The following is a 27349-nucleotide window of genomic DNA, read 5'->3' as shown; positions in this document are numbered from 1 at the left end:
CATAAGGGAAACTGGCTTACAAGTTCACTTGGAAAGAATGTGAGTGTCATATTATGCGCTGATCTACCGGGTGGTTTCCAACTGATTTTATCATAGAATGTAAGTGAATCTTGATATCCTTATCTTTTTACTACTGAACTAATATTGGGATCACCAGTTTGTAAGTGTACGGCTACAATAATTTGACTAGGGGACAGCAAAGAGTGCTCAGAGTGACGTTCAATTTTCAAGGCTGTGAGCAACTATATTCCTTTTCACCCTGATAAATATTTTATATTTTTTTTTGGTATATTTACGTTGAATTTTTTAGGCTGTGAGTGAATCAAATAGCGCCACATGCTGGATGAAAAGTATCTCCTGGAGGTAAAGATGAGCTAAATTCCTTAATACAGCGGGTAAGTGAATGGGCATAGGTATTAACCTAGGTATACATAAATGGGCATACTTACACGGGTCAATGGAATAGAAAGTAAGTGATTGCCTCTATCCTATTTAGATATATTGCAATGGTGAACTAATGAATACATATGATTATTATCAGGCGGTAAGTGAAACGTTTCATATTGATAAGTGCAGAGAACCCTATAGCCTCGAAGCCGAAGTGAAACCGTCTAATGATTTATATCCTAGAGGGGCGTGAGTGAATCCCTTTTTTTCAAATTCGCTTTTTGATAAGGAATTGAAACTAACTATCTGTGTGGGGGATATAGTTCAAAGATAATGTAAGGAAAAGTCTAGAGTGTAAAGAAACCTTTGCTAATCCCTTCGACAGTAGCTGCAGATTTACAAACTTGGAAGCCAAATTGGGGAGGAATTTCGGAAGGTATCTCCTGAAATTCCACTCATAAATGGCCAAACCTTGCTAAAACCCATATATACCTAGACACGGGTACGGGAGATTGATTTTCATTGTTTCTTGCAGGCAAAGAAATGCCCTAATCAGGGCTGAAAGACTTCTGACTAGTCTTGATAAGGTTTTGTCCCATGTGGTTTCCCTTATCTTCGAACAAATGTTAAGACTATGGATGAAGAGGAAGGCAGTTTAATGAGGCTTTTTAATTAAAAAATAAATACCGAGGAGCTCCCTCTGTAGGAATTGAAGATTATCTTAGATCGTACATGGTAGGCTTTGACTGTCTGCTAAATAGACAAATTCACTATTCAGAATACAAATGGCTATGCTCATAATGAAGTACATTAAAATATTCCATTCATCGGGCCAGTCGCGACATCGAAATCACTGCAGATCTAATGAAGAGAGAGAAACAGAAGAGAGTGAGGTGACAGAGGTGACCCATGAGGAGCCTGAGGCTTACTCCACTGTATCTGGACTAGATATCGTGAGTTCAAATGTTCAAATCAATTGATGTTATTTCACTTTAAGAAATAGAATTGCCAGGGGCTTTTCCACTATTACAGGCTTATTTCTGAGTATAGTGTCTTTTTATAATCCTCCGTTTCGTGCACCTATAAAGTCCCATCTTTCCCTGCGAAACTGCGCCCCGAGGGTGAGTAGCGAAAGGTTGCAGTAGCAAAACTTCCGGATCACACGATGTTAGCGAGATTGTGACTTGAAGTTCTCCAAAAAGAGGCTCAGGTAAGATTGAAGATTGGTGGCTACAGGTTTCCGGATCTATTTACAAAATGCGCGCAAATTCTGCGGGCTCAAGGATGGTTTGAATAGTACGTAGCAACAGACCTCACATCAATACGCAGAGTGAGCACATACTCCGCATACCAGATTTTTTTTCGTCGTTTTCAACAAGTGTAGGAGGATTCTCTGGAAATGATTCTTCCTCTGGTAAACATTCATCGACCCTCAAAGCTTTGAGTCTTTCCATATCGTAAACGAATTTCCTGCCCGGGGTCCACAGGGATGGTATCATGCACTGACGTATTCTCCTTGAAACAACGATCATTCCGTATTTCTGTAAAGCCTGGCTGATGTTCTCTTTTGAGTCGTCGTCAAATGAGAAATCGTCTATATTTGAAGGTACATTCGACTCTCCAAAGTCCCACAGAATCATCCAGATCCAAGGAATGGTTCCAATGTTGACGATTATAGTGTCGTAGAATGTACCCATATTGAGTGAATCCGTTTCAACTTGTGAGTTCCAATACTTTACACAATCATGTAATTGATTTTCATTGCCGAATGATCGATCGGTCACATAAGGTGTTGTGGGATGAGGGCCTGAAAAAGAGCTTCCACCCCACTGAGAGTCAATCACAAAAAATGACACGAGATAGGGGATAGGTGGTTGTTGAACAAGCATGCGACGCCACGTAGCATTCTCGTGTCTAAATGCTTTGTTTTTATGGCGCAAAGCAATCGGTAGGGTTTCGAAGATGGTATCACCACTTCTCTTCGCCCGCGAGGATATGATATTGATTTGCGTCTTGTCCGAATGGCGTCGCTCAGTAGGGCCTTGAGGAAACCAGAGGGGAAAAGTCTCCGTCAATAATATGTTTATAGTTCTGCTGCTTCGGTCCCAGTCTGGCTGAAGAAATAGATGTTTTTGAAGAGAAGGTGAGCTGGAAACAATTTCATGCCAGTATCGAGACACTCGTTGGGCAGAGGTCAACAGTGATCTTTGATCGAGATAGAGAAGGACATTTTCCAGAATCTCTGCGGTAAAAAGTACTTTTTCTGATGGGCTCTCCATTCTCTTATGTGCCGGGACACAACTCGAATATCCATTAATTGTCTTCGGAGGTTTCAGGAGACTGAAATAACAAAGGCCGATAAGGTTGACAGAAACCCCCAACCGCCCCATCTCTGGCCCCCTTCTTAATTTAGACCATATACGCTGCCCCTTGGGAAACTCCTGATGAGGTGGGCAACCAAGTCAGTTACTGCATACGTTATACCTCAACCAAGAAGCAAAGAATAACAGCGAGGCCCGTCTACATACGCCTCTCGCATTTCACCTGCGGCTACTTGTTAAACCCCCCGAGGCAACTCTGCAGATAGTACGCATATCAAAACTTGAAGGAGATTTTGCAGCTCTACCAATCAGCAGGTGTATTGGCTCATCGCTTGTGACACTTGCGACAGTCACTGATCCCTCCTGCTCGTCGGTCGCTGCCTACATCATGTCACAAAAAAAAGATATAAGCAACCTTGAAAGTAATACAGTACAACGTCAGATTCGGATGTTTCGGCTCCTGTGTCGATTTTGATTTTCTTTATGCCTACCGGCCATAATCTTATTCTAAAAGTGTATTCGCGAGATTTATAGGAGAAGTTCCTGGGCTTACTTTAATAACTAAAATGAGGGTTCTTCACTATACGATGAGAAATTATCCATCAAGCCCCGATAAAAATAACCTTTGTTGTGTCAAAGCTTGTTTGAATTCAAAAACCCAAACCTGGCTTATTTTATCCAATATGATTAGTACATCAGTAGACTCTAGCAATCTCTTCCGGGTGGATGGTATCGTGGCTGTTGTTACCGGAGGTGGAAGTGGTAAGTATTGAGTACCTCCCTTTCTCCTTCAAATTTTTATCAATCATCTTAATCTTGATTCACAGGAATCGGCTTGATCATTACTCGAGCTCTGGCTGCGAACGGTGCCCACAAGATTTACATCCTAGGTCGTCGATTTGAAGTTCTTGAAAAGGCCGCCGCTGAATATCCCAACATTGTCATCGCCCACCAAGCCAATGTAACCTCTAAGGATGATCTCCAGATAGCCGTAGATCGAATCAAGTCAGAGGTAGGCTATGTCAATCTGGTTGTCGCCAATGCTGGTATGGTTGGAACTCCAATACAGCTCAACCCGGCGGTCTCTCTGTCTGATCTGCGCCAATCGCTGTTTACCGAATTTTCAATGGAAGACATGAACAACACTCTCAATCTCAACGTCACGGCAGCTTTCTTCACCATGACTGCTTTCCTTGAATTACTGGATGCGGGGACCCAGAACGCCTTGAAGGGCGGGTTCGGTCGACCTTTGAAGGAGGGCAGCGACGTCCCCTCTATACAGAGCCAAGTAATCTTCATGGCCAGTATTTCGGCCTTCAGTCGTCACTGGTTCTCACCACCACCATATATAGCAAGCAAGACGGCTATCATGCAAGTAGCAAAGCATGCTAGTACACAGTTAGCTAGATTTGGCATTCGTGTTAACGCCATTGCTCCTGGGCGTATGTATAGATCCTTATTACCTGCCATATCATCACTCATTTACTAATACCAACCTACTAGTATATCCTTCGAAACTGACATCGTGTTTGATCTCCACTCGTAAGCCCGAAGAAGAACCTTCAAATGACGATCGTTTCGTTCCAGCACGTCGTTTTGGAGGGGACGAGGAAATGGCAGGTGCTATTCTTTACATGGCAAGTCGGGCTGGTAGCTTTACAAATGGATCGGTCCTCACTACTGATGGTGGCCGCTTGTCTGTCATGGCTGGTTCATATTGAATTTTCTTAAATGTGTTTATTATGAATACGGTTGTAGAAACAGAGTATGGGTTGAGCACATAGATTAACTACTATTAGTAAGTTCCATAGTTAGTTGTGTGATAGCCATTCCTATGTATACAAATTTTATCATTATGATACCAATTTTCCGAGACATCCATCATAATTTATCTAAAATGTTCCAAGTCAACATAAAAATAGTAAGCAAGATAGTTGCCCATCTCTAGGCAATATGAATGAGCAAATTGAGCTACTAGATACCAGAAGCTGAAAATGTATCACATGTCTTTTAACGACTTCCAACTTTATGACGACATATTATTCTTAGAAAAGCGAAGGAAGCCTTAGCGACGGGGCGTCACTCCGAACCGCCTTGCTGCGACAAACAATAGTTTGGCGACCGTGCGGCCAAGTGTGTCCCGAAGTTATCAAGGCGTAGTAGCCCTTGGCGGCCCACAACAGATACGCCCGGCGACCCTGCCCAGGTGGTGATCTAATCTTGCATTCCAAGATGGCCGGAATACAGCAAGAAAACTGATTTTTATTTTCGCTTTGATGCTCATGTCAAAAGAAGTTTTAGCGATTCTAACATATTTGTCATTACGCTTACTTCGACAATCTGGGGTAGAACGCTTAACGAGCAAATACTAGCTCAGGCGCACTTTACTTGTCATTGCCCGATGACTGATGAGCTGTTCCGATGTACCCGTGGCTGAGCCTCAACCGGGCTGAGTTATACTATTACGCTCGCCCCACAGCCCCTTTGGACTGACTTCATCATGTTCAAATACTAGTAGTTTAAATAATGACCATTATCCTCGTGGAATAGAAATGATAAATGTTAATATACTCTACAAAGCTATACTACTGAATATTCAAGGCACATCCAAAACATCATGAAAATTGCGCGCCTCCCGGTTGCAGGAACTGTCCTGGTATCTGCCACGGCAGCGAGCCCGCTTGGCCTATTGACTCGCTATGCAAATATTTTGAATTACTCGACTGTGAGTACCAACAAATCCCCATTAGCTATCATCTATTCTGGTTAGATAGCCAATACTAATATGTATATACAGTTATCATGTGTTGAGAATATAGAATACAATCCACTTCGCGACGCAAATTGCGCACTAGACTGGTGCACAGACATGACGTTTCTGAACAGACTAAATCAATGTACCATGAATTCATGCTCTACAGCAACTGAAGGTGAGTGATAAAGCATAATAGCTAGTGTTCTATCGTGATCTCAAAAACTTGGAAGCTAACCTGATCTCAACCATATAGAATTCCTCACAACATTCGAGCAATGGTGTACCACCGCATCGATTGTTCTACCGCCGAATCAATTTCACTGCAAGAAATTATCACAACCCTATACATCAACGCCGAATGCTGTCGATGATACCAATTTAAACACGAGGAACCCGCCCAATTGGTTTAATAAACGATATATCAGCAACAATGATAACTCTTATTCGATTGCTCCAGGTGCCGTCATAGCTATTGTGGTCGGTTCAATTGCAGGGATTATTGCCTTATTATGTGCTATCTGCAGCTGCAATCGGAATACATCTTCAGGAAGATTACTGCCAATGCATGAGCCTCGACGCGGTCGACCAACACCTGCGCCGCGATCGGAGAGACCGAATCTTCGATCTACTATGCGCACAAGATCCCCATCTCCCCCGCCACCATACATTGCAGAGCCAGAGGTCGCTCATGTGAAAGATGGTCCTGATCAGTCGGGACTACCATCCTATGAAGACCGACCACGGGGAAGCAATGCACTATACTAAATTATTTTCGCATATCATCAATATGTCGATATTTGTACCGGAATATAATTATGTATAGTAATTGTAAATACTAGAGTTTAACCAGGTTTTTAATTTTATTTTTCTTCCCTTCAAGTTTTTCACTCCCTTTTTCAATTGGGGTAATCTGTATTTTTAGGGAGTGGAGATGGCTTTGTATGCAGGTAACCTTCAGCCTGCATATCTACAACTTTCTTTCGATCGCTTCATAGAAAGATTCAATATTGATCAATACCCTTAAATATTCTGAAACATTATATATTTATTGAACAAAAAAAAGTGTATAGCTATTAAGAACGAGTATGAGAAGACCAACGAACCTAAAATGCAGCTCATTTCTATACAACCGATAAGCACGGATCAACCGTTTTTCCCGCGTTCATCATCACTGATAGCCAAACTGGATCGATCCCCCGCTTCTCGCTTCGTGGCCTGCCGTGCGGAGACCAGCTTTCTTGCCTATATATTGCTCCGGAATTGTACCCCTCAAAAACGTCAATAACCGACTGTGTACATTTCCTAACTACCCATTCGCCTCTCCTTTTCCATACCCAACGAGCCAAGCCGTCTCCACCTCCCACAATGCAGCACGTCCCGGAGTCACGCTCACAGACATTCGAGGAGATCTACGGACCTCCCGAGAACTTCCTCGAGATTGAAGTAAGTTCAAAAGCTATATGAAATTCCAACCTCAATTTCTGGCGCCCTCAACACCCCACCGCCGGGTGTCGCGTGTCCAGCTCCAATCCCATCTAGCTCTTGCAGAAGCTGACGAAACAAAATCCAGGTCCGCAATCCTCAAACGCACGGTACATCGCGAAACATGTATACCTCATACGAAATTGTTTGCCGAACCAATATCCCTGCCTTTAAGTTGAAACACTCCGTTGTGCGCCGCCGATACTCTGACTTCGAGTACTTCCGCGATATACTGGAGCGAGAGAGCACGCGCGTCACCATCCCTCCTTTGCCAGGGAAGGTATTCACAAACCGTTTCAGTGACGACGTCATTGAGCATCGGCGGGAAGGACTCCAGCGTTTCCTGCAGATTGTGGCGGGTCATCCGCTTCTGCAGACGGGAAGCAAGGTGTTGGCAAGTTACATACAGGGTGAGTTTTCCCCCCTTACTCTTTCCCAACGCGAGATGTGTTGCGGTTCCGGTTAAGGGTTCTTATTTGGAACGTTCGATTCTTATGGGCTTGGCTAACTATGAACTTTAGATCCAAACTGGGATCGTAATGCGTGGTAGATGCTCCGCATGAGGATGAGTCTCTTGAGTTCCCGTTTTATTTCCTATTTATTTCCTTTCTTCTCTACAAAGCAACTTGAGCGCACTGGCTTTTGCCAATTGATGTTGTCTTCGTTTTTTTACAGATATTTCCTCTGGTCGAATGAATGTTCTTCTATTCTGCAGTCTCTTATTCATTGTATTTGGTGGGTTTGGCCTGATGGTGCTTTCTTCATTGATCTTTCTCGCGCTTTGCTCGTGGCTTCTCGAGGTTGGAAAAGAGGAAAGAGTGACAGTAGACAGTTGTGCATTAAAGATGCTCTGATATCCACGTTAGCCTTGGCTTCTCCGTATATTCCCCAGGCTTCCAAGGTCATTTATTGTTTGTTTTGGACTCTCTTTCCTGTTTCTTATACCATTTCTATCTCAGGCTGATGTTGCACATTTCGGGGCAAAAGTTTAGTTACGGCTCTATCGGTGTGAGGATTATCAAAATGAAGGAATTGAAATAAATGTGGACAAATCATCGATGGATTGAATGAGAATGTACTCAGTGAAAACTAAAAAGGAGAAACCGTCGTGTACTGCGGGATATATGGGGTTACTAGAAATGACAAACAAAATACCAAAGGAACAACGTGGAAAAAGGAAAAAAGATCAACGAAATAGGACACCCGAGATGCGAAATGCAAAAGAAAGCCCGGAATGGAAGGTAGACAATCTGATGAGTGGAGAAGTCACAAGGAAATCAAAAACTTTTTTTTCTTTCTTGCTTTGGCCAAAGGGCTCAGGATGGATTATCCGGATTATCCGGATTATCCAGATCATCCCAAACCATTGGCGCAAGGGTATTATCCTCCCAGGGAGAGGATGGAGCAGCAGAGCTTTCATCCAGGGGAAAAGGAAATGCATTGGCCGAGGATTCAAGAAAGCCCTGCGGCGGCGGTAGGAACGAAGGATCAAATGCGTTGGTGTGAGAGGCGTTGGAAGATTGGCGACTATGAATCTGCGAGTCTGAGTAGCGATGCGCGGGAGGCTGAGGCCTAATGGGAGTTGAATTACTGCTAGCAGGACGATCTCGAGGGCCAGGGTCACTGTTTGCTGTTCTCAGTTCTGGAGGATGAAGTCCTTTGCCGTTGACAGAACCTCCATCTCGATAGACGTGAGGAAACTTTGTTCGGAAGCGGTCACGAAGATCTGTCGCTCTGCGATGACCGAAATTGAGTCGTTTGTCTTGTTGAATGAGGGTCCATTGAAATCCATGGACGGCGTAACCCTTCAGAAGGGCCTCGTCCTCTGCCGGGGTAAATGGGCGACGTGAGCGACGCTTCGATTTCATGGTTACGTGAGGCTCTGGGATGCCGAGTGACGCAAGGGTCGACCGCGAATTGTTGGACGATGTCGGTGTCTCATTTTCTTGAGGGGACTGCTGGGGAGTTGCTGGACTGCTTAGACCTGGATTGGTCGCGGCAGAAGATAAGCTCGAGGTCGATGGCTTATGCGAGCTCGTGGACGGACTGCCAGTTGCTGAGCTTGGCTCAGATGCCAGGCTCGTGGGCGTAGGAAGCGGAAGACGAATCTTCCCAGGGCCTCCGTCTGGACCTTCGCCTTGGGCCTTTAGAAGTGCATTGGCAAGGTTGTCGCGTAATTGCTTGGTCGCTTCATTTGGATCAGATGCGCTAGATAATTGAGTTAGTCATTGGTTGTATATTTTCTTTGGAAGCTGCTGGCTTACCGGTATGCCCAAGGACAACAGACTCGAAACCTTTATAACGAAGAAAAGAGATTATAAGCATTAGGACAGACTGGTAAATTGAGGTTTCGAATCTCATACCTATCCTTTAGGTTGGACGCCGTCCTTTTATTAAAGTTGAGTTCTGGTTGTGCCAATATGGCTGTCCAGTTACCAATCCCGCACTTTACCACGCCCCGGAGTAAATCTGTCGTCTCCTCCTCTGTCCATTTTCGGAGGTTCTTACGAGATCGACCGCGGGTTTTGGGGGACATGGGTTCAGTACCGCCCTGGGCAGGTGTCGGAGTTCGTTCATTCGTAAAAGACTCTTGGGCATGCACTGCGGATTTAATGATTGGATTTTCGGATGCAGTCAATCGTTGGTCTTCATGATCATGTACATCATCATTGCGGTCATCAAGGGTAGTACCGAGGAGTTCTTCGATTCTTCCTTCTCGTCGCTCTACAGGCTGACCCTCGGGCAGAGCGCTATTAGCGGAGACTAGGCTAGCAGGGTCAACAGCCGCAGCTTGTTCACGGGAAGGTTTTGTTAATAGTTGTGTGATAGAGCCTGCTTCGATAGGAGGAAGGAGGGCAGCATTTGGTGGGGGTTCATTCAATCCATTCAAAATAGCAAAGGGACCAAAGGGTGGAGGACGTAGTTCTTTTTGTGATTGTGGAACAGGAAGCTGTAAATGTTCACTAAATGATTCAGGCTGGATGTCTACACGACGTCGCTTGCGCGGGCCATGTAGGGCATCATCATCAAAGGAAGAAGTGAATGGGAAACGTTCCAGCGCGCGCAAATTTACAAACGCCGGTAGGATCGGCTTAGGGAGTGGCTCCACATTCGACTGCTGGTCTGCGGAAGACTCAGCTTTCTCGGTTCGTGCAGCATTGAGAAACTCGGTGACCGTTGGCAGGCCGGCCTTTGAATTTGTAGGGATATTGTCACCAGTTGGATTGGATTTGGATATGTTCTTGGACTCTCTGGCGCCATTTGCATTTGGTTCCAGAGGAGATGGGACACTGAGAGTGCGGGATGAGACTGGTTCCCGAAGAGGAGCGATACGTAGTTGAGGCAGTTCACGGAGTAGAGCTTCGTCCAGGGGTCGCAGAGCCCCGCTCGAATCCATACTCTTTCATGCGAGACGTCTCTCGCTAGCAGATTTTAGTTATCGTTTCCAAACTGGTTTTCGATAAGCCATGGAGCCGTCCATGATGTACGACTCCTATTCGCAGTTAGGGAACGATGGAAAAAAGAGTTGAAACCTGAAGCTTTGATAACATTCGATAACGATTATTCGGGCGGTGAGACGAGCCTTTACCGCACCTACGTCAGTTCCCCCGATCGATCTAACGTGGAGAAACAACGCTTGATCCCGATCTTCCTGATTTTTACCTTGTTCCTGATCATCTATCTACCTTTCCCCGGTTTCTTGATTTGATCTATATCACTAGGGGCAATTATCTTGAAGTGCGGAAACCTCCACTCCCCACCCAAACAGACCCTATAAGCAGCGCACCCTGCAACTGCCTTGCCCAACTCCTGAATAAGGCCAGGCCCAGCAAAAACCAAACAATCGCAAGCTGACACCATCTCTACCTATTCAGCGACCTCTCAACGACCCACCTCACTCAGTCTCAAAATGCCAACCATCCTCCCGTCATGGCCGCATGTTCTCTTTGGCATTCTTGAGCCTATTTCCCTGTACAGCTCTCCGCCACCCACCCGCAACGGCCCCCATGCCAACCAAACACTAACCACCAGCTCGCCCGTTTGAAATAACACAGAGTGATGGGAAGTCTGTCACCAATAATTGATTTAGACGGTTTCATAAACGGGCAAACACCCCACGTTCCCGCCCCAACAGCCCAACACCCCAGCAGTGTGGCACTAGCCTACCAGCTTGGCAATCTCTACCACCTCCTTTTCCTCGTCGGAGTCGCCGTCCTACACACAACAACCGAACCCAGAGTCATCCGCAACTACCTGATTGGTCTGGCGATAGCCGATGTCGGGCACGTATACGCCACATATATCGCGATGGGATGGGAGGGCTTCGTAGATGTCGGAGGCTGGAATGCACTGACATGGGGAAACATCGGGGCGACAGGATTCCTATTCGCGAATCGAATCCTGTACTTCCTCGGACTTTTTGGGAAAGCGCAAGTGCCCAAGGTCGCGGAAAAGAAAGAGTAAGCTAGGATTTAGCTATGGGTAGGTCCTACCAGGTTGTTGATTTGGCTTGCTAGCCTGTTGGCTGGATCAAAGCTGAGGCGCTCAAGTAAGCGCTGACACCCTGTTACTTTGTACATTATACTTTGCATTCTTTGTTTCCATTGTTTCAGCAACGTCGCATGATATGGCGAGACGGTGCTATTGTCCTGTTTAACGCCAAAACCCACGTATGCGGGAGAGATGGATTAAAATGATTTGCCAATGGCCTTTATCCGGGCTATGCCGCTAAAGTCTGACTCCTATGGCCGATACTACCTACTATGGCTGGGACAAGGATGCACATATGAATTTCATGTAGGCGCCGGGAGCGGGCTTGCTTACGTTGACGCGTCTTAAGAAGGCTTGTTATAGCCCGGAGCCCGGAGGAGACGAGCAGGAGCAAAACGCAAGGTAGAGAGAAATCCCGGGCCCCATGCCAGCAAGGAGAACTGAAAGACGATAAATAATTGCAAAAAATAAAGACCCAAAAAAAAGATTCATGGGATTCCCGTCTTCTCGTACAGATAAGTTCATGCAACGCCCGACGCCCCAGCACAACAAATGCTACGTTCCTAGCATGGGTATAGCAAAGAAAATAACATACATGCCCAAAGACACCTAGACGAAGCAGTTTAATGAGAAACACGCAAGTAATGCATACCCGCCATTAAACCCAAGCAAATGAAAAATCTAAGACATGCAAGGCTGCCCCCAACAAACAATCAAAGCCCTCTTTTCGAAAGGCTGTGGCAGGAATAGCATGATCAATTGCAGCCCATGCACGCCGCACACATCCGCTTTACTTTTTAGGGCATCCTGAAACCCAAATTCGGAGCCAGACATGCGCCAATTGTCGATCTTTACTTATCCTTTGGCTGCGAATGGATCTTGTATGTAATCGAGGAGAGGCTGAATGCCTGATTCGCCTTTCTGCTGGAATTCCCGGATATGCGGCAGGAGAAACGGGATGCCCGGGTACTGTCCGTAGTACTGGCGATAAGATGCGTAGTTCTGGGCTGGGTTTGTGAGGAATACGGCGACTGGTGGGAGGAGAGGGTCTAGCACGACCATGCCGCCGACGGTGCTGTTTAGGCCTCTTGACCGGGCGGTTGAGATGGCGTACTTGTGGAGGCCATCAACTATGGCTGTAAGAGAGTGGTAATTTCGTTTCATTAAGAGTATCTGTGGATTTTGATCACGATTAGAGGTGGGGTTTTCTTTTGTCTTGTTCTGAGGGGTTGCATTTAGTAAACTTGCCTGCGTGCAATCTCTAAGGTATGTAGTTAGATCCGGAATTGCAGTGCAACACTCCCAAACGGCGAGGCTAAGATTATTCCAATTGGTCGCTATACGTTTCGTCATGACATCGCCGGTAGTGATGCTTTGTCGGGAAAGTGGTGCGAAATCCACTTCATCGACACTTGTGAGAACACGAGCAAGATCCTTTGCAGAAGTCGAGTTGCGGCAATCTTCAAGAAATGAGATCGTAATATCGAATTGGGTATACCAGTCCATTCGCGAAGAATGGATATACTGTCGACGAAATCGAACAGCCAACACGCTAAACACCTTGAGAATGGTCGTTAAACCAGGAGGTTGATCCATGAACAGACTCTGAATCGGACCAGCAATAAATTGGAATCCCGGCATCTTTGAATCGGGAATAGTTACGGCGGTTTCTGGTACAACTGTTTGCAAACAATGTACCAAAGCGCGACGAGCGAAGGGGCTCCGTGATCGTAAATGCTACGAAAGAATATTCAGCTTCAGAGCTCGATACACTTATAAGAATAAAAAAGACAAAAAAGAAATGTCCAAAACGCACCTTCTCCACCTCTAGGTATAAGGGAATTTCCTCAGGATGTGCTTGCAGATGATCCATAAGATGAATGTACAGAGCAGTATGCTGCAACAAAAACCACTCTACGGAGGGTGCATTGTAATCCAGAGATGCACGTACGATTTCCTCGAACTCAATCTTGCAGAAATGGAAATGACTTTCTGTCTCAATGTCCGCCGCAATGCTACGGGCGTCAAGAGAATGCCCTGGTAGCGGAGGAAACCAACTCCAAGGAACCTCACGGAAGGGAGGTATACTTGAGCGGCGCAAGATTTCTTCCACCTTCTGCACATGCGAAAGTGTCATGAGAGACTGGTGCTCAGCCGGAACAGACAATGTCATCAAAAAGGCTTCAATTGTGTCCGCATTACGGCTCAGAAGTGAATTTCGGGGAAAGGTGACATCCCGGAACAGGCCATAGCGGATGACTTGACTGATTTCTGGAATGTTGAAAGCCCACAGGACAGCAAATGCTTCATCTTCCCATAAACGATATCCGACATTAAAGACTGGGATCTCAGATTCAAGCATAAAAATCGACTGGTAAGATGGGGGAGTTTCATTCTGTACCATAGTTGTCGGTTGGGTGGGTGTAGTTGAGTGGGACATCTCGGATCTACCCAAGGGCGATGGTGATGATGTTTTCCCAGGATTGTATAATATTGATCTAGAAGGCGGTTCAAACACCGATTCTTCAGCACCGAAGGACTGCATTTATGCGAATTACACACCACCGAGCCGGGGTTCTCGACGACAACGCATTTGAGGTACAACACCAGCTGAGGTACATGTGATGCCGCGCCTGTGCAGAAGGAAATAAGAGCAGGGAAGAGACAGATATAGGATAAAAAGGAAATCGGGATAAATAGTAAATGAGAAATAAAAGGATAAATAATAATAAGAATGAAGCACACCAGAAGGAATACTAATTGTAAATGGGAAGAGGAAGAAAAAAATAGAAATAAGAAAATAAAAGAGAAATAAAAGAGAAATAAAAGAGAATTCCAACTATAGGACCAGCACTTCAAACGCGGTGGCGGAACAGGAATGGAGACCGGAGAAAATGATACATTTAATGACCAAATCAAGATCCCCTTTCCCCACCTCAACTCGGGATATTCAGAGAGCACACAGATGATTGGTTTCTTCTAAAGGGCCAGCGGTTTTCCTTTGCCCCTGCTCTGTCTCCGTTCCCGCCACGTTAGACTCATCACGAGGAAGAATCATAATGGGGACACGGCAGACGATGACTGGGCACATTGAAAACGGGGAGGGGCGCTAATCCTAGTTCCAAACTGCTGGGAGTCCCGATGGGCAGGAAAGACTTGTGTAAAAAGGGGGTAATGATTGTCGCATCGCAAAACACGTATACATAGTGTATTTCCTTGGACTGGGCCCCAGATCGGCCGGGGGGGAACCTGCGGGTCCCCACCGTAAAGAATGGTCCTAGCAAAGCAAATCGCATTATACTCTTTCCCTGCTTCTTAACGAGTCAAATTCCCATCAATGCCTTGACACCCGTTTGGGCTGCAGCCCAGTTCTGTTTACAATATGACAGGAATTTAAACAGATTGTCAGATTTTTACTTGGTCGTTAGGGTTGAAATCGGTTGGGAAGCGGTCTACCTTTAAACCTTCTGGAAGATTCATTATTTTTAGTTTCTTTTGTATACGGAGTATAAAATATAAAATTTTAATCGATCACCAACTCACTTTTTTAGTGCCTTGGTATCACAGGCCTATCTAGTCGGTCAGACTAGAAAGGTAGTATGTGGGCAGGCATGCTACGTTAGTGGCGGTTATCAAGGAGAGCTCCAACCTTAGTGGAACAAATATTAGAAAAAAACTGGTTTTTGCTGTCTTATCTTTCTGCGCTCTGTTTTGTTTTGTCTTTTCATTTCCCTTTTCATTTTCATTTGCAGTACTATCTCGCTTTAAGCTATAGTATTTGATTGTTTGACTTTGATTATTGTTGAACTCGACGGCTTAATTGCCATTGATCATCTGGTACATTCGGTTCCACATCCTATCCCAATCGAGATTTCGGGATTTCGGGATTCCCATGATTTCATACGTATTTTATAAATCATTCTTATCATTTTATATGCAGACCGAAAGTGGACACTATGCCCATGTCACTAGCCTTAGCGAGGGGTTTCGGCGGACGATCATCATGAAGTTCCAGTCAATCGAGAACAGAGAGCCACTCATGGTTGCAGTGAGGCGTGAAGTGGAGACAATGAATCAACTGTGGCTTTTATTTTAAAAAAAAAATTTTCAAACTTTTAATTTATTTTCTTGGCCTCGATCTCTTTGTGTTCTTATTGAATGTTTTTATGAGCTTTGATATTTTGATCTTCATTCCACCAATCATTGATAATAACATCATCCTTGTGAATACTAGTCTAATTGGTCCAATACATGAATCCACCTCTTTGTCTCCCGGCTGCTTTTCCTCGTCATCGATTGTTGCGGTCTGGCATCCCTGGAAGTATATCGAAGAAGGGCCTCACCGCTGAATTCTGACCTACATATGGGCCTTGAAAAGGCAATCTGGGGAAACCAGGGATTGCGATCCGAAAAATGAGCAGTCGTGTTGCCCTAAACTTTGTTCCCCTGGATTGTTGATCGTCGGGACGGATATTGAATATCCATCCGCACACGAGAACGCAGAAGCCTTGAGCCTTGAAGTATCGAACCTTGATCCTACATCGGGAAGCTTCTCCCGCTATCCAGGCAAAAGAGATGATCACTAGGAATGTTCAAAAAAGGTTGGGGAACACACCTTGTACACCGCTGGAATGAGGACGTTCCCTTTCGAGGGAAACTAGGGGGTTTGAGTGGTGCCCAAGAAAAAAAAAAAAAAAAAAAAAAGGGAAATCGAAATGAAATCGGAAAAAGAATCCCAAATATGAAAAGGAAAAGAAATACGATAGAATAACGAGGGTATACACCCACCACTCACCAACGTAGGATCCATTCCTGTCCTTTTTCTGGAGCGCGCAGGATGCAGCCCCGCTGGATGAATCCACCTCCAAAAACAGAAAACAATGAAAACTAAGTCATTCTTAGGCAGGTATACATGACGCAAGATGCAAGAACATCACCAAACTCTTTTGCCACGTGAAATTCCGTCAACGCTCAGGAATTCGATAGGAGCGGCTACAATGAACCCAGGTCCAAGGAACTGGAAACGGGATCTCGGTAGATCCACATGTTCCAGAGCTTGAGGTGGATCATGGGAAAGGCATGGCAATTGACATCCAAGTCATCAACCGCTTTCATTAATATATACACATCTATATCTACAATCTGGTTCCCTCGATGAGAATGGATGTTTCGAAAGGTCGTTCACCGCGTATCCATATCACGGGCGCAGCATAGTGCTGACTCTTGCCTATCATCATTTCCGGGCCTCACCGAGGTAGACCCGCTTCTTAACCCGCCACACTTAGTATTCGCTTTCGCTTTTACGGTATGTACTTAGTGCTCAGCGTGAAGTACTAATTAGCGCTTTAGAAGGCTACTAGGTTCCTTTGCTCCCCATCTAGGTACGTCTTTCGTCCCCCCCCCCCCCCCTCCTTTCAAGGTTCCCATGTGATAATATTACTGGTGCACCTTCTCCAGTGGTTGATCGGCATAGTCAAGTGCGTTACTTTACTGCGCGAACGCCCATACTCCAAGGATCATCGTTCACGGCAAAGAGACGACGATCTCTAACCGAATGTCCCCCGTACATCGGCCGGGAATTCTCTTCGTCCCACTCGTATATCTGCATCTTGTGTAGCATAGTGTGCATAGTGTGCATAGCTTGGAGGGGGAGGGGGGGGAGTTACTAGTTGGATTCCAGGAAAAGCAAACATCTACGCAGAGATGGGGCCTTGGCCAGTCAGGAATCCCTAATCTCCAGGACTACATAAGTAAGGATGGGCCTAGTACGGCTCGAGGATACATTGCGCGCACTTGCATGCTGTTGGCGTATGGACAACTGGCACCCCTCCCTTCTCCATGTTGCATCGCAGAATCAGCCTGGAATCCGCGGGCGCTATGTAAAATGTTGTCGTGCATATCCCGGTTCTCCGCCCCTGGCATCCGGAGTTCTTTCCCAGGTGGAGAAGCGAGGGAGTGAAGTTGGATATATCAGATTGCCCAGAAAAATGGCAGGCGCTCGAGCGCTTTCATACATAAAGTATCGGAGAAAACTTTACCTTAAACAGCTCAGATCAGCTATTTGAGGGGAGATGTGGACGTGAAAATGCAAATCGATAACCTTTCCACCAACTTCCCTATCTCAAATACTTACGTCTCCTTGTATAAGTCCATCCGACTCAAATAAAAAGTAGATGGACCTTGAAAAGGTCCGTGTCTTCCATTAACATATCTCACTATGCTCTTTTCTCTTCTCTTTCGAAGCGGGTGGTGGTGGAAATTGCAGATCTATGATACCTAGCGCAGGACATGGCGTTCTCTCTTCTCATACGTGGATCGGTCCCGATCGATGAAGGTCTTTCTGCGACCACGGGCGGCCGGTCAGAACCATTCCATCCTTCAGCGATTAAAATTGCGAACTGGTTCCTCCGTGTCTTAATACATTATAATTCATTCGTTCATGCACGGCCTATCGTAAAAGCTGGAATTTATTACCGAGCTTTTGTTCCCCTCCCCAGCCTAGTCAAGATACCCTAGTCTAGCCTTCCCTGCCTGCGGGTCAATAAAGTCCGGAAAACGCCGGAGAGCACAGTGTTTTTTATCTAGTGTTTCCCCACTCTATGACTCCATAGTTTGTGTTGGTGGGAGCTCCAGGACACTCCGGTAGTCTGAAATGTGGAGTTGAGTTAATTAATGGCCGCCTCACTATGGAGGTTTTATTGGTCATTCATTGTTATTAGGTGTGTGAGTTCAGCTGGAGTCGACTGCGGTACGAACGGAATGCGGGTGTTCCGTGTGGTGGTTCTGCGCGCTCATCTCCGATTACGGGCTTGGAGGTGGCCTCGGCAATTCCCATTGTGAATCGATCGACTTGCGAGCTGGGATTACTTATTCGTTTACCTTTTTATGTTTAATCTAGCTGGCCCACCTGGGCAGTGGGAAGAGAGCTTTGGGGGGAGCTATGGCCAGCTGTCGCCGTCCGACTGGTAGAAGCTTGAATGATCCAATTTGCCGGGTACTAGGTAGATCCTCCGCAAGTACTAGTAACCCGACGATGTGTATATATTGAAACATGCTAAACGGATTTTGAACGACCATTCATTGGGGAAATTTGGGTTAATATGAGTGAATATCATGCCCACTAGTATGCTAATTCAATGTCGAGCACGGTATGTATATAGTACTAGTATTTCCGACAAATTGGGTCGAAGACTTGGACAACCTTGGAATTTGAAGATTTGAATAGTGCCTGCATCGGTGATTGACAAGGCTATCTACTAGTAGCACAGACAGCCTCGTCTTGGTACTGGATTTTACTGCGTATAGTTAGTTACCTAGCTAGTTACTTGGGTCATCCCAATATACGCAATAAAAATGGTCTACATATTCACCATGTTCTTGGGTATTGGGCAAGGTAGAGGCGCAATAAGTCGAAAGACAGCAGGCTCGGAGAAGAAAGGAAAGACCCAAGAAGTAGAAGTACGGTCATTAAATCATTTGAGAAAAAAAAAGGTAACGTTAAATGGTATCATATCACTCGGAAACGAGACGGTAGCCCCGTCCCTGTTTTGTTTGCTATGGTGGAATCTACGGAACGATACATCCTTCAAGCCCACAAAGCAAGACAAGACGACGTCTCCCAGCTACAGTTTTGGTTAATGTTTTTTTAGTCCATCTTCAGAAGATGGCCATGCTATTTACCAATGTCAGAAGACATTTAGTTGGCAATAGCGTGGGCACGGCGGCGGTCACGCTCCTCAGCAATGGTGAGCTAAAACAAAAATGTTAGTGAATGTACTTAAATCGAGAGATAGAGATTTAGTAAAACGTACCTTGACACCCTTGCCCTTGGGGAGGGAGATCCAGGGCTTCTCCTGGCCGATGACGAAAACGTTGGACTCGCGGGTAGCGAAGGTGTTGTCAATAGCGTCCTTAACGTGGACGATGTTGAAACCACCATCGTGGCGCTCACGGTGAGTGACGACACCAACACGACCCATGTTACGACCACCAGTGACCATACAGACAACACCGGAGTCGAACTTGACGAAGTCGGCGATCTTGCCAGTGGCAATGTCAACCTTGACGGTGTCGTTGACCTTGATGGCAGGGTCGGGGTAACGGATGCTGCAAGCCACGAATTAGCATAACCTGGTTCTGTTTGAAATGGGGCTTACTGTATCCAGAATGTGGAACAGATTGTTCTCATTGTCCTCCGCCGATCAACCAAAGCTTGGTCCAACGACTGAATGACACGGAACTTGTGGAGTGTGTGAACTCACGTTCGCGCATCGTGCGTAACCAAGTATGGGATCCCACCACGGCCAAGCTGAACGCGCTTAACCTTGCACAGCTTGAACTCAGCCTCCTCGGCCTGGATGCGGTGGACGGTGAAGCGACCCTTGGTGTCGTAGATGAGGCGGAAGTGCTCGCCAGTCTTCTCGAGGGAGATGACATCCATGAAACCAGCGGGGTAGGTGGTGTCGGTGCGGACCTTGCCGTCAACCTTGACCAGACGCTGCATCATGATGGCCTTGGTCTCGCGACCGTTCAGGGCGTACTTGAGACTATAGAACACATTTCATGTTAGTTAGGCCGATGTGATATTTGCGTGCGCGAAAGAGGCGAGTTGTAGCGTACCGGTTACGGATGAAGACGATCAGAGGCAGACAGTCCCGGAGCTTGTGAGGACCGGGAGAGGCCTTGGGCGCGTAGGTTCCGGACATTTTGTCCAGGAGCCAGTGCGAGGGGGCGCTAAGGCGCTTCTGGTGCTTCTTGCTGTAATGACATTGCGGTTAGTATTCACATCGTTCGTAATTCAAAATTTCATTTCAATGTTCCCCATATGCAATTCTTTTTCTGAACTCCAACGATGACCCTTTCCAGCAAGCGATCGAGTATCGAGTCCGAATTTATCGCAGTGATGAGAATTGATTGAACGAAGTGGCATTACACTTACGGTCCGCGAGCCATTTTGATGGAATTGTCGACCTGGTGTGGTTGAGTTGTCGGAGGATCACAGTCGAGAAATGAGACGGGTCGCAATGGTAATCTGGGCGAGTTCGCTTAGGACCTGTGTGTGTGTGAGCCCTATTCGCGCTAGTCCGCAACGGGTGAAGCGTGTCCATATTATGTCAGCACTTTCATCAAACCAAATAGGAAAGCAAATTGATTTATCGTGCACGTGACCGATTTTCCGCGCGAGTCCATGTACTGACAATTGATATTGTAGTAATTACGTAGGAGTTTTTTTTGGCTAAATGTATCTATAATTTCATTGATTGAATTTTAAGGTCATGTACCTAGGTATAGTTTAAGGTCGCTGAGAATCCCACTTTTCTTTCGTATCTACATTAGATGTAACCCTTGATAACGGCGACTTCGGCGTTCAGGATCGAAGATCCCGCAGCGCCAATCACTGTGTTATGCGAGAGCGCGGCAAAACGAATGTCAAAGAAGCCACCCTGGGCTCCCTCGCGGACGCGTCCAACGCTGACGGTGTATCCACCAGAGATGTCACGGTCCAGTCGAGGCTGGGGACGATCAGGCTCGTCGAACACCTTGATCGACTCTTCAGGTGCTGAGGGGGCACCAAGTTTCTGTGCCTCGGACTTATATTCACGCAGGGCCGCAATGACCTGCTCTGCGCTAGGGACAGAGCGGTTCTTGAAACGCAATGAGACAAACGCCATGTGACCGTCAGTGACACCAACACGAGTGCAAGTGGCCCCGATGCGCAGGCCAGCCTGCTCATTGAAACCGGTAGCATCGGCGTTCAGACCACCCAAGATCTTCTGGGCCTCGTTCTCAAGCTTGTCCTCCTCACCACTGATGTATGGGATGACGTTGTCAACAATGTCCATGCTAGGCACACCGGGGTATCCAGCTCCGGAGACAGCCTGCTCAGTGAAGACCTCGACCTCCTCGACGGGGCCAAACTTAGCCTGCAGAGCGGCAAAGGGAATAACGACACCAATGACGGCGCAATTGGAGTTGCAAACCAGGAAACCCTTCTTGAGGCCGAAGTGCTTGCGCTGATGAGGGATGAGGTCCATGTGGTCAGGGTTAACGGTGGGGACGACCAAGGGAACGATGGGGTCTTTGCGATAGTTCTTTGCATTGGAGAAGACGGGGATCTCTGCCTTGATGAATTCCATCTCTGTGTACGAGGTTAGCTTGTTTGGTTCCCGTTCGCATACTGTCGATTAACCTTACCAGTCTCGCCAGCGATGTCACTGTTCAGGCCGGAGAAGACAAGGTCACAGTCCGCAAAGTCCTGGGCTCTGCAGGAACGCACAACAAGGTTGCTGAGCCTTTCCGACATAGGAGAGGACTGCTTCCATCGCACAGCGTCCTTGTACTTCTTGCCCGCGGAGCGCTCCGAGGCACCGAGAGCGTGGAGCTCTAGGAAAGGGTGATCGGCGAGAAGGAGGATAAATCGCTGACCGACAGAGCCGGTGGCACCGAGAACACCTTTAAGATATTAGAACCTGTATATCGATATCGTCACGTAGAGCAGGTGGTTTAGACATACCGCACTTCTTCTTGGAGAAGGAAGCCGCCATTTTGATTGGTAGTATGTCTACGAGGGTAGACAGGGTATATACTGTAGTTCTTTGAACACTGTTAGCTTTCCAGAAGTTTAATATATATGTTTATTGTAATCAATCAGCCCAATGTCCTCGAGACTATGGGCCACGGGGACCTGATGAGTCAAGACTTCTTCATTTTCCGGTGCCCCGCAGTGTACATGGAGGCGGGTCGGAGGGGACGATGAGCCCCAGTTCTCTTTGCCGATGGTATTCAACTTGGAGATGACATTGTAATTCAAAAACATCAAGAAACGCACGATTCCACTTACCAATTGGCGGTTGGATGAAGTTGAAGTGCCTGTGGCAAACTGATCCGATCGCGATTATCGGCCAGGAACCCCTCGGGCCCCGCGATGAGTCAGCCACATTGGAAATCCCAAAAATGATTGGCTCTTTGCCTCTATATAGTGGATTCACGTCTTCCGGAGTTGGTGTCTCTTCTCCGAACACGAAACACTCCAGGGCTACGATCCAACATTTGTAGTATATACTGTGTGAAGTTGGTAACAATCACTGATGATCTACCTACTTTGTTAAATCACCATATGTTGACATTAGGAGGACACTAGAAGGAATTCCTAGCTAATACTAATCGTATTCATTCTTTACTGACAAAATAAACACTTAACAAAACGCATAAAGGATTCTGAAAAAAACTACTCAAGCGATCCCGATTCAACAAAATCATCAACACCAAAGTTATTCACGAGGTGAGCGAAGGGTGACTATTCGCCCCATATTTTCAAGTCTGTGTTGGAATCTGTCTCTCATACGAGGTCTACGAGCCGTAGCTTGAGCCGCGGCATCTGCAGTCCTTCGAACCGCAGCCTCTCGAGCTCTTTGAGCATCAGCATCTCGAGCCCTTTGGACTGCCCGCGCCTGCGCCGCCAGCTGGGTCCGAGCCTCCGCCTCGCTCATTGGCTGCACTTGCGCTGGGATTACCGCGTTGGGGTCAGCTGGTGGGGGAGCAAAACTATCACGCTCGCCTGGCCTTGAGCGTCTGAGGAGGACGGGCCGTGAGAAAGACGAATGAAATCTCCCAAGTGGAGGCACATTATTCACAGGGTGAAGCCTAGACACGATTGGCAGCCCATCCAAGAAGTCCGTGTATGAATTGCTGAAATGTGAGCGACCGTTTCCATCAGGCGCAGTTGCGCTGTACAAATTTTGCCGCAAAACTGGACCGTCAGATCTTGGGACGCTCCTGCCCCGGACCCGCCCATCGGAAATGGCAGTGGCTACTCTAACCCAGTCAAACAATCTAACACCATTATCAACCAGAGTGACTTCAACTTCAATCAATGGCAATGTTATCAAACCAGTCGGAGCCCGGTACTCCAAGGATCCCAGAACGGGAACTCTTTGAGGGTCGGAATTGCCAATCTGGAGGTCATTGATATCACGTTCGAACATTCTCATTGTAGCAGCTCCAGTGTCGTGCAGAAATTCCATACTTTGATACCAGGCCGCTCCGGGCAAGCGAATGTGTAATTGAACCTGTTTGTCATTGTCAATAAACTTAGATACCGGTAAAATGTTGAGGGTTAAGCAGGATGAAATTACATAATTAAAGTCATGAAGAGGGGGAGCCTGAGGACCGAAAGTGGTCATCAGCATGTTGAGACTCGGAGCAGGACCCAAGACCTATAGACACAAAAGAAGGTTAATCTAAGAACTTCGATCACAAAAAGATACCACACTTATCTAGCTCACCCCTTCAACCCAAAAGCTTTTGTCTCCATTATGCTTCTTGTTGATTGCCTCAAGCTCATCCCAGTCAAACGGCCTAGGCCGAGAGAGCTGAACACCGTGTGTCCAATACGTCACCAGTCCCTTGTTCCAGACAAGTTTCTGGCTCGCATAGGCATCCATTAATGCTTTGACATTGGCCATTTGCTCATACTTGTCTCCGTCTTCAGCAAGCGCCGCTTTTATTCGGGTAAGGCTCTCAAGTCGCTGTATGACATCCCAACTAACACCTGGGTATTTCTTCAATGTGTCACTATTAAATTGGAAAAGAGTGAGTGATGAATCGAGACTTGCATGACTTTACTGGACAGATTTCTACTTACCCACGCTCACTCTTTTCAGCCTTCAATTGTTTAAGTCTGTTTCTAAAGACTTTGGGCATGATATTTGCCAGTAGACGCTCTTCACATCTGTGAATTTGAGCATCTAGGTCACTATGATACGTAAGTAAATTTTACCTAAACCAATTATATAAATCTCGACTTACTCCGGATCAAGATCGAGCTCTTCTGAGGTCCAACCTTCTGGAAGTTTGGAAGGGTCCTCTAGAGGCTTTGGACCGATGTCGTAATAAATATTCGGCTTTTCAGGCCTCTCAATAATCTGTTCGAGGTCTGGCTCAGGCTCGTATGCCTTCCAAAGATCCAAATCTTGTACTCTTAGTATCTTGCGTGGAGTTGGATCCGATGCCCGTGGTATTTTCGACCCCTTCTGAGATTTGTTCTCGACTGGATTATAAATCGGTTGTCCTGCTGGACTTGAACTCTTTTCCTTGAGCTTTGTTATTGAAGCACTAGCAGATGTGCTCTGAACCGAATCATGAACCGATTCAGCTGCTGGACTTGAGCTCTTTCGCTTTCGCTTTTTCTCCGAAGAGCTAGGAGATTTGGTAGAATCACGAGTGTCCGATTTGGCATTTCCCCTGGACTTTTTAGATGGCTTTGCGCGTCTCTTTTCAACTGGAAGCTCGATCTCCTGGACTGTAATGTCGATCTCCTGGGCTGGAATTTCGATCTTCAGAAATATGTGAGCCTCCCCTTTAGAATGGCCATCAGGGGAATGAAATATCGTACCTCTATAATCTCTAATTCAGGGCCCTTGTCTTTGCTCTTCGGTGGATGTGACTTAGAGTCCTTTTCCGTGCTCTTCTGCGAACTTAATGTCTTGTCTTTGTCATTGATTTTCCGTGAACTTTTCTTTTTAGACTTCTTTTCCACTCTAGAAGGACCGACACTGGCGACTCTGGCTACCATTTTGTGGAGAGGGATATTAGTGCGACGATAACCTGGTTGAATTGTCTTGAAGATTATTTTAAAACAAAAATTTGCGATATGAGTTTAATTGACAATTCTCTTGAGAATAATCGCCAAACTTATAAGGGCTTTTTGGTACAAAGGGTCTGATCAAAGATAGAGGCTTGATAGTAAAACTCCGTGCTAAAATGCCAATGAAAGAAATGGTCCAAAGCATATGATGCTAGATTCTTTCATCTGTTATTTTGAAGATGGTCCAAAATATTGAGAATAAAAAAAGAGGAGATTTACATGAAATGAACTTCATATATGCCTAAGACTAAAGCTTGGAAATATCACGAATTTTGGGTGAGATGCTCACAAGAAATCGTATGAATGTTCCACTTAGAAAAGTCGCATCTTCAAAAAAATTTGAGGAGTATCTCAAACTAGCGATCGTCAGATTTGGACAAAGCAAAAATTCACGTGGTATAAAGTGTTCAGTCTGAAGCAAAGATGCCCGAGACAATTTTCAACGACCCTCTTTGTTGTTCGAGATACCATGCCCAATGTGTGGGAACTACTTGTGGCTTTGGACATGGGCATGGGGCTTTCAGCATGGCTTCCAGTTTCAAAAATTAAAATTAGAAGCATTCTAAACTATAACTCTTGATGCAACTTACATCTTCTATCTGAAAGATGGTTCTAGATACCATGTAGGGAGCCTCAGTGGGTCTAATATTGGTATACCAAGCGATGATTGTAGTTGTAAGGAAACTAAAACAGGGACCGGAAAATTGCCCTTGAAAGGGGGTTTTGATAATTTGACAAACTCACACACAAAGACCGATTGGATTCATTGACAAACACAGAACCTTGAATGCCGAAGGCAGTAAATCGAGTGTATCTATCTTGGGAGGACCTAGTCTGATACGACACGCTGGACCGTAGCCTGAACACTGTCCAACTTCAATCCCAGAACATCATTCGCCAGCCTTGTATCTTTGGCATAATTTCCTTTGAGGCCAGGCTTATTCCCAAAGATAGTTGCCCGAAGTGCTATCAATGCACCACCAAAATCACCTGCAGATAGCCTCTTGGCACCCTCTTCAACCTGTGCATCGGTTGTAGGTTCGATCACTTTCCACTTGGATCCAGTTGCTTCTTCCAGAGCAGATAGTATCTCTATCTGGGTAGTCTCTACTGAGGCAACATGTAAAGATTTATTACAGGTTTCCTCTGGATGTTGAAGGACAGCCACAACGGATTCCTGGAGCTCCTTCTCGTTGGTCAGGGTGAAGCTCTTGTTTCCACCATCCCAGATAGTAGCCGTGCGACTTGGAATATCGAAATCAAGAGCGCTATTGCGAAGACACTAGAGAATATCTATTATTTTAGAAAATATCATCAAGGAGGGCGCGGGAAATGATCATTACGCACCCAGTCAAGCAGACCGGACGTAGCAATACCAGTCCAGGTCAAACCATCACTCTGCTTGGTCTTGAGGTATTCGATCAGATCCCTTTTGACCTGAAAGACAGGTAAAAGCTGTAGAACAGCGTCATTGAGACTGTCGACTGAGAACTCCGAGGGAATAAATCGCTTGATACCGGCTCGAAGCGCAGCGTGGACGATCTTTTTCTGATCGGCCACGCCCATGCCCCCGATCGCAGAGATCACAGCATCCTGCCCTTGAAAGGCAGAAACGAGGTCATTCTCAGAGAGATCAGACTTGATTACATTAAATTTCGGAGGGAAGACCGCAGTGCTCTCTTTGCGCAAGATAGCTGTAATGTTGAATTGGGAAGCCTTAAGGAGACCTTCGAGTATAATTGCGCCAATTCTGCCACTCGCCTAGCAGATGCATGTTAGCGTTGTGATCAATCTTTATTATGCGGCCTTACTCCAATAATGGCGATGTTCTTCAATGGTGATGCCATATTTGATTATAAAGCGACAATATGAGCTGTAGAATTGCTGTTCCTTGTGTTGGGAAGTTGATGCCTTTCTGAGTCTGATCCGGATACCATCCATGAAAGGAGGAAATGGTACCTTTATAGTTTGCAAAGAATCTTTTTATTGTTATGTCAAATCTGATAAATCTTTTCTTGCGAATTTAAATTGCTAGATACAGCAGAGAAGCAAATTTCCATGCCATGGTTGTTGTATTTCCATGTTGGACTGTCCAATTCCTTCCAGAAACTGGAATGCTATTAGCAATTCGAGTCCTGTCCTCATTAAAGCGGAGACGCCTGGCTCGGATTCTCTGGAACGTGATTGACTATTGTCTTCTGATTAGATTTCATTATTTGCTCTTTTATCTACGTTGTACGTCACGCTGGAGCGTCTCAACTGCAAAAC

General features: G+C 46.0%; 10 protein-coding genes across 10 annotated transcripts; 4 read left to right on the top strand and 6 right to left on the bottom strand.

Moving 5' to 3' along the window:
- Window positions 1–3391: 3391 nt before the first annotated feature.
- Window positions 3392–4429, top strand: N7478_001893 (SDR family NAD(P)-dependent oxidoreductase; the record flags this gene model as incomplete). The annotated part of the gene is made up of 3 exons (XM_056918107.1): window positions 3392–3470; window positions 3536–4150; window positions 4212–4429. The coding sequence occupies 3 exons, from the start codon at window positions 3392–3394 to the stop codon at window positions 4427–4429; spliced, it is 912 nt and encodes a 303-aa protein (XP_056783718.1).
- An 896-nt stretch (window positions 4430–5325) lies between these two features.
- N7478_001892 (uncharacterized protein) lies at window positions 5326–6228 on the top strand (the record flags this gene model as incomplete). Its single annotated transcript, XM_056918106.1, has 3 exons — window positions 5326–5433; window positions 5506–5638; window positions 5717–6228. 3 exons carry the CDS (start codon window positions 5326–5328, stop codon window positions 6226–6228), a joined length of 753 nt encoding a protein of 250 aa, XP_056783717.1.
- A 600-nt stretch (window positions 6229–6828) lies between these two features.
- Window positions 6829–7495, top strand: N7478_001891 (sorting nexin-3; the record flags this gene model as incomplete). The annotated part of the gene is made up of 3 exons (XM_056918105.1): window positions 6829–6906; window positions 7034–7355; window positions 7467–7495. 3 exons carry the CDS (start codon window positions 6829–6831, stop codon window positions 7493–7495), a joined length of 429 nt encoding a protein of 142 aa, XP_056783716.1.
- A 766-nt stretch (window positions 7496–8261) lies between these two features.
- N7478_001890 (telomere repeat binding factor family protein) lies at window positions 8262–10342 on the bottom strand (the record flags this gene model as incomplete). The annotated part of the gene is made up of 3 exons (XM_056918104.1): window positions 8262–9153; window positions 9210–9239; window positions 9309–10342. The coding sequence occupies 3 exons, from the start codon at window positions 10340–10342 to the stop codon at window positions 8262–8264; spliced, it is 1956 nt and encodes a 651-aa protein (XP_056783715.1).
- Window positions 10343–10855: 513 nt separating this feature from the next.
- Window positions 10856–11409, top strand: N7478_001889 (uncharacterized protein; the record flags this gene model as incomplete). The annotated part of the gene is made up of 2 exons (XM_056918103.1): window positions 10856–10917; window positions 11001–11409. 2 exons carry the CDS (start codon window positions 10856–10858, stop codon window positions 11407–11409), a joined length of 471 nt encoding a protein of 156 aa, XP_056783714.1.
- An 882-nt stretch (window positions 11410–12291) lies between these two features.
- N7478_001888 (uncharacterized protein) lies at window positions 12292–13876 on the bottom strand (the record flags this gene model as incomplete). The annotated part of the gene is made up of 2 exons (XM_056918102.1): window positions 12292–13173; window positions 13253–13876. 2 exons carry the CDS (start codon window positions 13874–13876, stop codon window positions 12292–12294), a joined length of 1506 nt encoding a protein of 501 aa, XP_056783713.1.
- A 5256-nt stretch (window positions 13877–19132) lies between these two features.
- On the bottom strand, window positions 19133–20388 carry N7478_001887 (40S ribosomal protein eS4; the record flags this gene model as incomplete). Its single annotated transcript, XM_056918101.1, has 5 exons — window positions 19133–19186; window positions 19248–19542; window positions 19698–19982; window positions 20056–20193; window positions 20375–20388. The coding sequence occupies 5 exons, from the start codon at window positions 20386–20388 to the stop codon at window positions 19133–19135; spliced, it is 786 nt and encodes a 261-aa protein (XP_056783712.1).
- Window positions 20389–20768: 380 nt separating this feature from the next.
- On the bottom strand, window positions 20769–21980 carry N7478_001886 (aspartate-semialdehyde dehydrogenase family protein; the record flags this gene model as incomplete). Its single annotated transcript, XM_056918100.1, has 3 exons — window positions 20769–21574; window positions 21631–21888; window positions 21950–21980. 3 exons carry the CDS (start codon window positions 21978–21980, stop codon window positions 20769–20771), a joined length of 1095 nt encoding a protein of 364 aa, XP_056783711.1.
- A 726-nt stretch (window positions 21981–22706) lies between these two features.
- N7478_001885 (uncharacterized protein) lies at window positions 22707–25009 on the bottom strand (the record flags this gene model as incomplete). The annotated part of the gene is made up of 5 exons (XM_056918099.1): window positions 22707–23651; window positions 23721–24009; window positions 24080–24190; window positions 24244–24770; window positions 24830–25009. 5 exons carry the CDS (start codon window positions 25007–25009, stop codon window positions 22707–22709), a joined length of 2052 nt encoding a protein of 683 aa, XP_056783710.1.
- Window positions 25010–25910: 901 nt separating this feature from the next.
- Window positions 25911–26928, bottom strand: N7478_001884 (aromatic alcohol reductase; the record flags this gene model as incomplete). The annotated part of the gene is made up of 3 exons (XM_056918098.1): window positions 25911–26363; window positions 26429–26842; window positions 26893–26928. 3 exons carry the CDS (start codon window positions 26926–26928, stop codon window positions 25911–25913), a joined length of 903 nt encoding a protein of 300 aa, XP_056783709.1.
- Window positions 26929–27349: the final 421 nt, after the last annotated feature.

The sequence above is a fragment of the Penicillium angulare genome (assembly GCF_028827245.1).
Source record: "Penicillium angulare strain IBT 27051 chromosome Unknown utg000002l_segment0_segment0, whole genome shotgun sequence".
NCBI lineage: Eukaryota > Fungi > Ascomycota > Eurotiomycetes > Eurotiales > Aspergillaceae > Penicillium > Penicillium angulare.
Note: the sequence above shows the minus strand (reverse complement) of the source record. Positions and strands in the feature narration are given on the sequence as shown.